Source organism: Gavialis gangeticus, unplaced genomic scaffold, assembly GCF_001723915.1.
Source record: "Gavialis gangeticus isolate Ggan-Ray unplaced genomic scaffold, GavGan_comp1, whole genome shotgun sequence".
In the NCBI taxonomy this organism is placed as follows: Eukaryota; Metazoa; Chordata; order Crocodylia; family Gavialidae; genus Gavialis; species Gavialis gangeticus.
In genome coordinates, this window is record NW_017729001.1 from 23,223,909 (window position 1) to 23,238,058 (window position 14,150).

At 41.2% G+C, this 14,150-nt stretch overlaps 1 protein-coding gene across 3 annotated transcripts in view; it reads left to right on the forward strand.

Moving 5' to 3' along the window:
* The window catches only part of STX2 (syntaxin 2), a 54,434-nt gene that overhangs the window by 9,056 nt on the left and 31,228 nt on the right, over positions 1-14,150 (forward strand). For all 3 annotated transcript variants that reach the window (XM_019507074.1, XM_019507075.1, XM_019507076.1), the window contains exon 2: positions 7,289-7,366. In XM_019507074.1, coding sequence (XP_019362619.1) covers positions 7,289-7,366 — 78 coding nt within the window. The remainder of the gene's footprint in view (positions 1-7,288; positions 7,367-14,150) is intronic.

The following is a 14,150-nucleotide window of genomic DNA, read 5'->3' on the forward strand; positions in this document are numbered from 1 at the left end:
TCCTTAATTTTTAGTGTCCAGTAAAGTTATGAATTTTTATTCTCAGGCCCGTCTTCTGAAGGTGTTTTGTATAGTACCTTTGAGAATGAAGATTGTGAGGTCAGAAAGTGAGTGGTTGTTCTGTTCTGCTATCCACGTGTCTCTGCCCTTAATTCTTTGCTTATAGGTAACATTTTCCATGACAAATTAATTATATTAATGAAAACTTGAAGTTGTAAAATCAAGTGAAAATGTAACGGTTAAATATTGGTTATTCCAGGGGTTGGCAATGTTTTTGGGCAGAGTGCCAAAATTATCCGCAACCTCAACTTGAAAAATGTTGGCATGCAAGGGTTGGATGGCAGGGGAAGCACGAGGGGCCCAATCGTTGTGGCAGTGCAGCCCCGGCCCCTTGCCTGCCATGTCCCTTGCAGGCACACGTGCCAAGCAAAATCCCTTGCAGGCACACGTGCCAAGCAAAATCCCTTCGCTTGCCATACGCTGGCACCCATGGCAGGAGTTGCTTACCCCTGGCTTATTCAATGTTAAGTTATCATTATGTGTATTCTAGAAAAATAAAGTTAAAGTAAAGTGTACATAGTTTATAAAGTCAAGTATTTGAAAATTGGGAAATAACATTTATGGTTGGCTATGCATTTGCAGAACTCCATCCTGTTTATGGAGCGAGGCTGGAGTGTTATGGAACAAATAATGTGTTGTATCATTTTCATCTGTCTATATCAACCATCGTTTTAGTTATACTGGTATTAATCAGTTTTGATACCACTGTCTGTCCATTCCCATATTGGTATAAGTGGTGCTAAACTTGTTTTGTTCAGGATTAAAATTACAGCATTGTCTCTTTGTGTATACAAAGTAAGGCTACCTGGGCAACTATAAATCTGGTACTTCACATCTTTTGGATGTTCATTTATGCATTCTCAGTAACTTATAAAACTTCTTTTTTTTCTTGGCTTGTAATTAAAAATACTTAGTGGCTTTAGTCTCTTTAATGAAAAAAATTGAAATGTTCGTTTTATCAAACCAGCTGATTCTGAGGTATGGAACTGAATGTGTACCATATGGTGAGACTTTAGTTGGGCTGTGTCATTCTCCTTCCTGGCCTGCCACTTCCCTAGCTGTTGTTCTGATTGCACTTTGTCGCTCTAATGTATTCCTTTTGGCAGCTGTGAAGGTCTGGATTTCTAGAATGATCATGTTATTATTTTGGCTTGTTTCCAAAGTTTCCCATAGAAATATAAATGAGGCAGGAAATGACAATTGTTTTAATAGTCTAACTCAGCTAAACTTGAATAGAACTTCATAGGATGCTAAAAAGGCAAGTCTCTTTGTAACCAACAGACACTACATTTCAGAGACCTGATGCAATAATGGAAGTGTTGGAATTTCTTAAAAGAAAAGGTTGCAAGAATTTTCTATCATGGATGCTACTACTTAAGCGATGTTGTAGCTGTGATGGTGTTGGAAATAATGAAGAGGCAAATATTTTTGTGGATATTTTATTTAGGGGTGCGCCAATAAAGATTTTCTTGGCCGATACTGATAGCTAATTATTCACCCAGCATGTTGGCTGATACCCATCTGATAACTGATTTACAGGGCTGCAGCTGGGCAGCATGGAGAGCAGTGTCCTGCAGGTTAGTCTTTGTAGGGGAAGGGGCAGGGAGGGCAGATCGATGCTCCCCCAGTGAGGGAGGGAGTGGGGCAGGGGCTGGGGCAGAGTGCCGAATGGGACCCTGGGGCTGGGCTGGGGAGTAGGATGGAGCTGCAAGCGGCTTGTCCAGGGGATCAGCCTCCTGGCACTTAAAAATTCCCGTGGAGTGTCGGGACGCTTTTAACTGGAGTGGAGCCAAGCGAGGTGAGGGTGAAGGCAGGCAGCCTGCTGTGGCCTTGGGACTCTTCGCTCTGCTGCCTTTGCCCTGGGAGCCATGTACTGACCGCATCACATCCCCTACCCATCGAGCAGCGGGAGGCACAGCTTGCCACTGCCACTGGCAGACAGGGGACGTGATGGGATGTCTGCAGCTCTGTCCCACTTCTCATCCTGACCCCAGGATCCCATTCACCCCCCTGCCCCAGACCTGCCCATTCCCTCCCTGACCATGGGGGGCCTCAATCTGCCCCTTCCTGTGCTGCATTTCTGGCTGCATGCATGCTGTGGCTACATGCATGCATGTGGTATCCACAGGCCCCAGTCAGAAAGCATATGATATTTATCGGTACATTATCGGCTACAGTGCCCAAAAAAAGTGGGTAGCCAGTAATGTTAATTTTCCTTTTATCAGTGCTGATTCAATATGGACTGATGTATTGGTGCACCTCTACTTTTATTGGGCCAACTGTATAACAGCGAGAGAGAGAGAGAAGCTCTCAGGCACAAAATACCCCTCCTCAGGTCAAATATTCCCAACAGAAAGGTTTTTGCCAGGTTGCGTGTTTCTCCCACAGCCCTATCTTCTTTGATGTTTGTGCAATAATCTCTACAAGCATAAATATACCTCCAAATTAATTACATGATTTAAAGAAGAAACCTTTAAAATTAATTGTCTAATGCTTCAAAAGATTGTGTTGTTTATATTCATTTACTACATACATTGAAGAAAATTAGGAATTCAACAAAGTAGCAAAGCTTAGTAAAGTGACCAGTTAAGAATGGAAAATATTTCTGTGCTTTTGCCCTTTGGATTGACTGATTTTGCAGTGTGCCTATATCTATCATAACCGTCCAGTTTCCACAAATGTGACTTTTATTTTTTGCAATTCAACCATCTGGGTGAGGTAAAGCAATTTCGGAAGGACAAGTCAAACTGTCTGTGAAAGTCAGTTTCTTTATGCCTAGTTTGGATGCAGGGAATTAGATAACATTATATTACAAATTATGTATAACTTACATTAGTTTGAACAGACTTGAAACCATGGGGGTGATGCTAATGTTGAAGGCTCTAAAATAAAGGTTGGTAAACATGGTTCCTAGAAGAGTATAATGAGTATTTTTAGAGAAGCAGTGGATATTAAATAAATAGGCAGAGGATGTCAGTCTCCATGACTGCCCAGCTAAAAGCTCTCAGGAGCTATATTAATACACCAATCTTTTGAAGAGAGAAGTGCTGTTTGCAGATGCTTCCATTCAGATGATTGAACTTGAAAATTATTGTTTATTTTGTAGAAAATAAACAAGAAAAAGGAAAAAAACGCAGTACTGTAAATAATGGTGACATGGGTTTATGGGTTGACTTTTTTTTTTTTCAAATGTGTTTGTGTAAATAAGTCATTCCAGGCTTTAAAGATAAATATGAAGTAAAGATTAGGTAAATCAAATTGTAACCTTTTTTTTTTTTTTTGCATTTCTGTTGGAGGAGTTAGTGTTTTCTTGTAGTCCTTTTTTGCAGTGCTTTTTAGAGATCTGTAGAAAATCATCATGCATTCATTCTTCTCTATTGAACAATAGAATTTTCTCCTTCCTTTCAGTGTAGTAAGATGTGAAGATGCAACTGTTTTGAAGCTGGTCATGTGCCTTTGCGAGTACTGTCTTTGTCTCCTCTTTCATTGTGATTCAGCTTTTATTCCCCAGGATTTTACTTTTTGCTCTACAGCACTGTTTGACTCAGCACAAGCATTTTTCAAGCCTTGACATTCCATGTACATAATGCATAATACTGTTAACACTAATAACACTTGAAGATTTTTTTTGCCACGTACAAATAAAAGTAATTGTATATGACATCAATTTACTGTTTTTCTATCCTTCTAATAAAAGATCAGTGTATATACTAGGGAAAGGTTCAAACTGTAGGGAGAACAATACTTCGATGTTTAAACTTAAAGTTGAAAAATCATTTTTAATAATTGAAGGCAGAGAGCAACATGCGCTAACAGTTATTCATACGGGCTAAGTGCAGACAGTCAGAAAGCCCCAGGCTAAATCGATTCAGTCTTTGCAGGTTTCTCTAAACTGCCTAGATTGAACCAGTAATAACGTGCACCAACATTCACTTTTGAAACTGGAAAGGCAGCCAGACCCCTGCAGTTGGCCCATACTAGTAGCTGAAGGGAGAGGGTTGTAGGGTGCTAGAGCACTCCTGATGGCCACTGCAAATGCAGCCAAGCAAGGCTGGTTGACTCGTTGAGTTGGAGGAGTGTGTTGGTGAGACTAGTTTGGTGTGAAATTGGTGTTGATTTGTGTCTAGTCTTTTGAGCCTGAGTCTTTTGCTATAAGACTTCTGGTTTGCCCCAGGTGGTGTTGCCCTAGCACAGAGTAGAACAGAGGCAGAAGTCTCACTGGAAACCTTTTAAGTACACAGTTTCAAACCAGGATATAATCACAGATTGTCTCAATAACAGTAACTGCTGGGATAAGCATTATGCCAATTGGAAATCCTGATGGTTGGTTGTGGAGAAGGGACTTGACTTAAGGACCAAGATAGAAGAGCAAAAGAGACTTTTTAACAGTAGTCGGTGTGGGATTCATTGGGTATTGTTCTATAACTATCATGTACAGTGCTGTTGTGCACTTAATCTGAGATGAGAAGAGTGAATCAGTGCAAGATGTCAGCTTTGAAGGGAAATATCCAAGAGCTAAAAGTAGTAAGATGCTTGTTGGTACATTTTTGTTGAATTTACTCTGGTACTTTTAGTCAGAGAGCGTTGGCTGGCAGTTGCCTCATTTTTGGTGCCTTCTATCTGGAAGTTGGTAAAATATTTTTATTTTATCGGTACAGGTACACCAATATATTGGTCCATGTCAGATCGGCAGTGATAAAAGGAAAATTGACATTATTGGCAATTGGCTTTTTTGGGCCAGTGCAGTCAATAATGTCGCCAATAAATGCTGCGTGCAGCCATAGTGTGCATGCAGCCAGGAATGCAGCCCGGCAGCTTGGAGAGCAGCATCCGGCTGATAAGTGTGTGGGAGGGAAGGGGCGGGGGAGCAGATCAAGGCCCCCACAGTGAGGGAGGGAGAGGGACAGGGGTAGGCACTGCCCCTCTATGGCAGGTTGTGGGAAGGAGCTGTCGGCAGCTCATCCAGGGACTGGGGAGTGGGGTGGGTCCCTGCTGCTGCGCACACCCCTGGGGGAGGCATGGAGGGCATGTGCCCCCTTGGATTTGTGCACATGGTGAGGGTGGCCTGCCTGCTGTGGGCTTGTGGCTAGGGGCTGTTCTGGCCTCTTCCCAGTGCCAGTGGGGAGGCTTTAGTTCCTTTTGGCAGTACTACTAAAGCATGGCACAGTACAGACTGTTGCTGTGCCGTGCATGTAGCACATGGATAAAGTTCACTGCTATGTTGTCGTAGTGCCGTGCTATCCCCAGAGAGCATGTTGCTACAGCAGTGTAGCTGGTGATTGTATGTAGACGCATGTGATTGCTACCTTGCTATAGCATGGTGTACATTGCCATGTTGCCATAGGACAATGGGTAGACACGCCCCTGGAGACTCGAGGTAAGTCCTCCTGGAAATGTGGAGTGTTCAGGCCGTGTGGCATCAGGAACATCCTGGTGTGGTAGATCTGATGGTTGCAGTAGGATTTTGCGTCAGACAAAGTTAGGCTCCAGACCCTTTCAAAGGCTGGTAGCAAGGCTGTTAGTTCTTTGGTATATGTACAGTAGTTCTTTATATGAGCTCCTGTAAATAAACATGTTGTTTCCACAAGCCTCATCAAAATACTTTAAGCAGCTCACTTGTGTCCTCGGACCTGGCTACAGAGCTCAGCCAGGAGCTACAGTGAAAGGGTTAACACAGGTCTCTACTCCTCTCCCCACTTCAGTTTGCTGGGCAGATGCATGTGGCAGCCTTCTTAACAGCTGCAGGGTGTGCAGCATGCACGGTGTCTCCAGGAGTGCTCCCCTTCCAGCAAAGAGAACTGCTTCCCCGCATAAAACACACATCCCAGCTGAGGAGAGGGAGGGCTGACTTGGCAGGGTGGGGAGAGGGGAATGTGTATTATATGTAAGAAAACATGGTAAATGCACAGTACCAATGTGGAGGAAACCAGTTACATTGTCAGATCACTTGCAGAGCATAATGTGATTTTTCTATTTTTAATAACTTTACCCCCTTTGTTTTTTTGTTTTTTGTTTTTTTTTAATGGGGATTTTGGAAACTTCCTTGCCAAATTTTTCCATATTTTATAATTAGCTTTAGGACTCTTTTCCTGAACAAACTTCACTCTTCCTGATTTGTGCCGCCTCCTGCCCCAGTTTCTCTCAACTGTCATCTCTTTGGTATTCAAATATAGCATTTATGGAGCCGTTGTGTATTTTGACGTTGAGTGTTTTAAGAAGTTAAATGATAAAGCATGTACATAGGTGTTTGTGGGATCAGGAACAACATTTTCACTACTGTTCTAGATAATCCCATTGAAATCTGTAAAATGAAGCATGTATGTAAGTGTTTGAAACCAGGGTTGTAATGACATTTTGCCATTGACTGTTTAACTTTTTTGCCAGGTGTTACTAGGCAAATTAAATCGAATAAGTGTGTGATATTTGAACCAATAACAGTTTTTTAACCTGTTCAAAATCTATGGGTTGCTGGGGGAAAATTATGAAATTCTAATTCTTACACTATAAAACTTCCTGTGCTGTCATGCAAGAGCGATGTTGTAGCAGTGGTGGTCCAGAAATCAAATGAGAAGCAAGCAGCTCACTTCTGGTGCTGCTTTCTTAGGGTGCGTTCTTTTAGTGGACCATCCTGTGTCTGGTTCCTGTGATCAGAGACCTGAGGAAGAAAGTCTTGCACTGAAAAGCTAGACTAACTATGTAGTTGGTCCAGTAAAAGAAATCCTTGCCTCTCACATGATAAGTTTTTGACATGACTATTTTCCCGTTATCTGTATTGCAAGAAAAGTTTTTTCATTATGTCTTGCTGTTAAGTCTTAATTTTAGTGCGAAAAAATTCTTGTTTATACAGAAAATCAGTAGTGCGGAATTTTTACTGGATTGTTTTAGTATGTATTGGCTCTTATGGTGAGGGTTTAGAAATGTGAAGAAAGTTGGGGCTTGTAAAGAGGAGTCAAAAAAAGAGACCAGAGGAAGGGGCAGGGAGACAGGAAGGAAGAGGTAAACCACAATGGGGGAGGGCAGGATGGGGTGGTGGAAATAGAAAGGGAAGAAAGTAGAAAAAAAGAAAGAGTAAGAGGACCAAATTGTAGCTTTCTGTCAGGCATAACTTTACTGTGCTTGCTGCTAAATGTGTCTAAAAGTAATTTGTTACTTTTCTATTGCAGAACATAGATCTGTGCTTTGTTTTACAGACTTGTTTAACATTGAGTAACTTGTTTTGGTTTTACAGTGTAAAAAAAATGGAGAAGATGGAGAATCAACTATTGTTGTTGAAAAAGACCATTTTATGGATGAATTCTTCCAGCAGGTAAAACAAATGCAAAAGACATGAGTTTTTCTAATGGTCATCACTTCAGTGTGATCCTATTTAACAAAGTTTTGACTTATTAATATCATATTCTGTAAGCTTTCTGAGTTTCTTTTGATTTTAAAACGTAAGCTTTTTTTTTGTCTGTCAGCTTTGTCAAGTCATACCTAGAGAAATACTTACGTTAGAACACAAAACACCATGGTGCATCTCAACCCTGTACATCTGTTTTGGCAGCATTCTTGCTGCTTTTCCTGCTCAGGTTTTAATAGATAGATGTGTTAACTCTTCGCTGTGTGACATTCTGCTTGTGAAGGTGAATATAACCTTCCCCCCGCCAACAAAACAATTTTGCAGTATTTAAGCTGTTAGGCATTCAAAATGTCCCCACTTTTGTTATTCTATGACAAGTTAGCCATTCTTTTTTTTCTTTATTAGATTACTTGATTTCATTGGTGAAATTAAGTCCAAGTGATCTGTTTATTAATTTTGCATGGTGCAAACCTAGTTGTATCTTGCATTTGTCTTACATGTGTGTCCGCCTAACAGAAAGCTTGTTTAAGTCATCTTAATGTGCCCCGTGCATTTAAATGTGACAGGCTTCCTCAATTAATGAAAAACATTTCCTTCTCAGGGATTCCTGTCTTTTAAAAATGTGCTTTATGTTGGGCAAGTATTCAATCAAACACAAATACATGCAGTTAATATTGGTAATGTAGAGTTCAAATTGCAAACTGGGTTATAAAACTTTATCACAATTAAGCCCAGAAGTTGAAGGTACTTTGTATCTAGTATTGGATTCTGAGGTGCTGCCCAGTTTATGGTCAAAAGTCAGTTGGAATTTCTATTAAAGCAGTTCTAATGTTTTGTTTTGTCTTTTATTCAAGCTAATTATCTCTTCTGTTTGTCTGCTTTTATTCCCCTTACACAACATAATATAAATCATCCTGCTGTTGCTTCTTTCTGCTGCGTGTTTAGTCTTTTTGTCCTTGCATTCAAGACCTAAGCCTGGCTGGCTTCTTTGTGTATTTTCTGCTACTGACTCCATCTTTGATGATACTGTTTACTTTTTTTCCACAAATGTCATCTTCCTGGAGTCCTCTGTGGTTCACTGGAGTCCTCTGTGGTTCACAGGAGGCCCAGGTTGAATTTCCGGACACTTAGACAAATACAGCCATGGAGGCACCAAACATCTGGACTCAGCCTGGCTTTTGGATTCTGTCACAGTGGCCTAAAGGGGGCGTGGAAGGTCTGGGCAGTAGGCCTGTGCAAAATGGCTAGTGTTTACTTTGGATTTAGATTTGGCCAATTCGGAGGACAGTGATTCGATTCAGTGATTCAAATCACTGTCCCAAATCGATTCGGCCCCATCTCTGAATCAAACAGGCCCCATCCCCTGCCTGCTGTCCCAGCCCCGGTGTCCCAGCTTTTTTTTTAAAAGCCCTGTGCTCACTGGCTCCTGCCAGGTGGGGGGTTATCCCCACTGCCCTGCACTGCATGGGAGGCTCTGCCACAAGCCCCCAGAAGCCCCAACGGCCACTGCTTCAGCTGGTGAGTGGGGCTTTTTTTTTAAAGAGCTGGGCTGCTGGGACCAGGCAGGGCAGCCATTGATGGGGCTAGGAGAGTGGGCCGGGGTTGGGAGGGTGACGCTCAGGAGGGCTGCAGGAGCAGGCAGGGGATGGCGCCTGGTGGAGGTTCCCCCCCCCATAGTGTCTTCCCTCCTCTTCGAATCCCCCCCTCTGCCCCCTACTTACCGGCACAGAGCCCAGGTCCAGCTCTCTGTATCGGCGAATGGGGACTGCCCGAATCTCCGAATTTTTTTTCCAAGTCGATTCAGACCTTTTCATTGGTTTCCCAATTTGATTCAGATTCAGAGATTCGGCTGAATCTCCTCTGGATGGAATCGGCACCCAAAGCTTTGCACAGCCCTACTAGCTAGCCTCCACTCCTCCAAAACTCCTGCCGGGGCCTGTGCATTGAAGGTCTGGGTGACATCTCACGCATACGCTGTGATCTGGAAGGATCAATGACTACCAAACGACGTCTTCCTGCCTTTGGTTGATCAGATGCCCTCTCAGAATCTCACTTCACTTTATTCAGCTGTTTTCTAAAAACCCACTTCTGATGAAAGGCTGATAAAAATTCTGTATAAAATACTACTTCTACTATTACTAATGCATATTATGGCTTAAAATTCAGAGGTAGAGCTATAGCTGTGTCTCTTCTTGTACACAGCAGTGGGAGGGGTCTGAGGCACATGCATCCTTCAGTCTTGTTTAGGCCATATTTGCCAGAGGTTCTCATCTTTCGGAGAACAGTCTGTTCGGAGCTATTTACAGTCACACATTAAATCGCATTTGCATTATGGGATATTTTTCTTTGATTTCTTCTCTTCCTACCTGGTATAAACATATATTCCATCAAAGTAACTAACCACATAGCTAAAAAGACTTGTGTTCTCTTTTGATGCTATTATGTCTACATAAATAATTTTTCTGTGGAGTTTGCGTAGTGTGCGCTTTCATCACAATAAAGGTCAAAGCTCAAACTGATTCTAGCAGTCCCTTGGACTAGCATAGCTAAGACACTTTGGTTCTTGTAGCCAGTGACATACAATGGAGTCATGTGGCTGGCATCATACCTAGAGACCTTTTGTCTCTTGAGCCCAAATGAGCAGGTACCTACTTACAGCTGGACTGACTAGAGAAGGCCTCTAGATCACCCAAGATCAGAATTTATGGACTGTGCGTCATGGTTGGTTTAGCATGCCTGGTTTGCTTACTGCCTGTACCAGAACATGTTTTCTTAAACTACCCAGTCTTTTCAACTTTTTAGATATTTTTTTCCCTAAAACAAACAAACAAACTTAGGCCCTCGGGACAGTTTTTTTTGTAAATGACTGCTTCCTCTGTATGTTAACTTTGTTGTAGGAACAATTCAGTAAAGTCACTTCCTCTGTGTCAGATTGTATCCTGTTTCCTTTTAGTCATGAGAAAGATGCAATTAAAGCTCCAGAAGATGAGTTTTGTGTCAGTCACAATTTTGGTATAGCAAAATTAGGCAGCACTGTATGAGCTTCAAGCTTGTAGCTAGTGTGGACTTTCATTTGCTAGAAAGCTGTTTTTAAAAAAACTAAAAACTAGTCAAGCTGTGAACTATAATTGTAAAAACATTATGTTTAGCTTTTAAATACTGCCAAGACATTTTAATATAGAACCTAAAAGACCTCCTGATCAGTAGAATATTGTTCAGATCCAGGTCCTGGTTCCACACTTTAGTAGTGTGATTTGTAGAGTGAAACATGACATACGATTGTTGTGATTGATTCAGTTACTTTGACTGAGGTGTGGAGAGTATATTCAGCATTGTACAAGGCATTTCAGAATACAATTTTATGCTGCTGTAGTATTCTTTTTGAAGCTGGTTTGCCTGTTCCTTAAAATATCAAATTTTCATTGTATTAAAGGTACTTGATCTTGTGTTTGATGTTCTGATCTATAATGGAGAGAAAATATTTAGGTATGATGTTTGTAAATAGTATTGCCTAGTTCTTACCTACCTGTCAGTGTGGTTCTTATGGAAGTTACATAAAGAACATAACATCTGGCATAGCCTTGCATCCAGCTAGTTCTTTCCTCAAAACTTGCACAATCATCATTGCTCTAGTCTAATTGCAGTAGTGGTGCCTAGATGCCGTGGCAGTGGGCATAACATAGAAGCGCGTGTACTCCGTGAAAGCTGTTGCAGAAAAATCACCATCCTAAATAACACTCAGTAACACTATTTAAACCACAGTTGGATCAAATGGTTGGTAATATGACCTCCTACCAATAGATGGCACTGCTGCTATATTAACTTTTATTAATAGTGAACTAGAAAATGTCACCATGTTTCCAGTAGAAGATCAGTTTTACTGTTAATTTGTTGAAGGGTTAAAGAAACCCTTAAAGATTTATACATCTAATATTAAGATAAATTGTATAGCAATATGCTCCACTACTAATTGTTAAATCACATCTGCTGCCAAAACTTATGTTCTTAAAGATTATTCACATGTTCAGTGGATTCTTTTTCAAGACATTAGCATTAGAAGTAGTAACGCACTGTAAGGGATTTGCTAAAAAGGAAGCTTCAGCTTAAAAAAAGTTGATCTTTTAAAACAAGCAAATCCACACACACAGATGTTTTTTAAGACTATCCAGAAACTTATATCTGTAGTTGCCAAATGAAAGGATTCTTCCAGAAAACCTCTGTGAGGAACTCTGAGATGCTCCAGCTGTTTACTGAGATTCTGATGTCAGAGGGAGCTGCTTCTCCAGTCACTTGCATGGGGTCGTTCATGAGTTCCAGCTGAGTGGAGAAGCAGCAGCCTTTGAAACAATAAAAGCTGTAGCTGTTAACTGGGCAGCTCATCCTAAATTGGTAACCCACCATGAAATAAGCAGGTTGTAAACCACCTGGATACAAATGATCCAGAATTTACTGGAGAAATGTGCGTCACTGACATGATGAAGGGAACTGGTAGTTTTCTTTTTGTCAAGAAGTGAATGTGCATGCTCTGCAAGTCATAAAAAAGCACTCCCGCAACTTCCTCTTCACATTGAGTAGTCTGGTGTTTACTCTGGAAGATGCTGTCTAGGGAGTTGAAGAACTGTCTGTGATATGGATGCTGTAACACCAGAAAAGGATGCCTTCAGTAACTCCGTGGCAACACACGGATACCTAGACAAGGTGTCTTTTAACTAGAAACTTAATGCAGTTGATCCCAAATTATGTTTGGATTGTGTGTAGCCAGTGTCATGTCTTGAGTGTATTATTCTGTAGGATGAGAAGAGTAATAAGGGAAGACTTGAAGTATCATGTTTGCATTGGTATTGTGGATTAAATAAAAATAGAATACTGAAGAAATTACGGGGTATAACGGTGATGGCTAAAACAACTGTATACTAATGGAAATAAATAGCAAAACTTGCAGTAGAATTTGCTTTAAACTTCAGAGCTTCCAACTAAAATGAGTCTAGTGCAATCTTCTAATACTTTCTCTAGAAGCACTATGTAAAAGTAAAGCAGTGAATAATTATAACTAAGATTGTGACTGGAACTTGAACATCTGGTGGGTCCCTATTGTGTTATATCTTCAGGTAGTTCATATAAACAAGAGGCCATTACATTGCATGTGGGGGGGAGGAGGTGGCAGTGTCCATCCATATGTAATTTCATGTGACTGCTTAAAAAGCATTGTTCTGTCCCAGTACAAAAGGTCCTTTCAGCAAAGTAAACACTAAGAAATTGCTCAAAAAAATAAAACCTAATTAAGGAGGAATATTAACATTTGTTTTTCCTACCCAAATAATGAACTATTTCAAAGCCAGCTCTGATTTGAATGGGTCTGAGCACTTATTGTTGTGATGGTTTAATCCAGGGGTCAGCAACCCCGGCACACGTGCCAAGCATGGCATGCAAGGCCATTTTGCTCGGCACACTGCTGCCAGCCAGGGCTGTAAGCAGCTGCTGCCAGCCATGGAGTCCAGGCTGCTCCCAGCAGGCGGCTGGGAGGCTGCAAGCCCTGTTGCAAGCAGACTGGGCTCTGTGGGCCAGCTGCAACTGGGAGGCTGCAAACGGCTGCTCCAGGCTCCAGCATGTTGGCACTCTGGCACCCTCTAAGGTAGACATTGTGTTTTTTTCAGCACTCTGGCCAAAAAACGTTGCCTACCCCTGGTTTAATCAGTTGGGTAGCCACAAGGCTTTATTTAGATGCTGGTTAAGGCAAAGATACTTTGGACATAACCCAGTCATTAAGAGACGTTCTCTGCGTAGCATTTTAGTGATCTCTGGTGTGCTCTGAGCTGCACTTTACCCTGTGCAATTCCTGTTCTTGTGTTGCTGCCATTCTGCCTCCATCCTTTATGGTGTCAGACTTTAAAGAAATCCTGAGCAAAAATCCAGCTTTAACTTAAATTATTTTAATTGTGAGGCTTTAAAAATAATGGATATTGTTTGTGGAAAGGTAGAATCTAAATTCTGATTTATTGTCATTTTCAGCAAAAATTGTGTGCCTGTTAACCTTAGACCTGCTCTTCTGCATCTTTTACCAGCAATTTTCCAGTTATGTACCAGCGACTGTGGTTAAAATAAAGAGCGTTATTGAGTTGTATTTATGATAGTGATTTCTCTATAACAGCTTTCATTGGGTACTTATGCTTCTATGTTATGTCCACTGTCATGGCATCTAGGTACCACTACTGCAATTAATAAACTAGGGCAACTATGATTGCGCATGTTTTGAGGAAAAAACTAGCTGGATGCAAAGCTATCAAGGATTTTGTCCTTTATGAAAGTTCCATAAGAACCATACTGTGACAAATATATAATGCTGAAGAGTGTTACCTTTTTAACAGGAAGGTGTTTCCTCCTTTTTTTATGCTAATCACCTTTTGCCCCATCATTTCTTTCCTTAAATTACATTAGAATACAAAAGGGGATGCTTGACAAATCATTTTGCAACTTGGCACTTGAATCTTAGTTTTTTAAATGTGAAGTTTGCCTTTTTCAGAACAGCATGTGCCACACAGATTAAGCTTGTCCTTACCTTTTAAGGATGTGCCAGATGCTGACCTCCATAGGAATGTTGTCGTGAAATGGGGCCTCAGCTGGAGAGTGAGTAAACACTCAATGGAATTTGATCAGTTTATTAGTAATTTTGCAGGGTTTTCACTTCCTTAATATAGACTGAAAAGCAACAGCTTTGAAATAGTTCAAAGAAAATACTTCCACCCCAAATGTC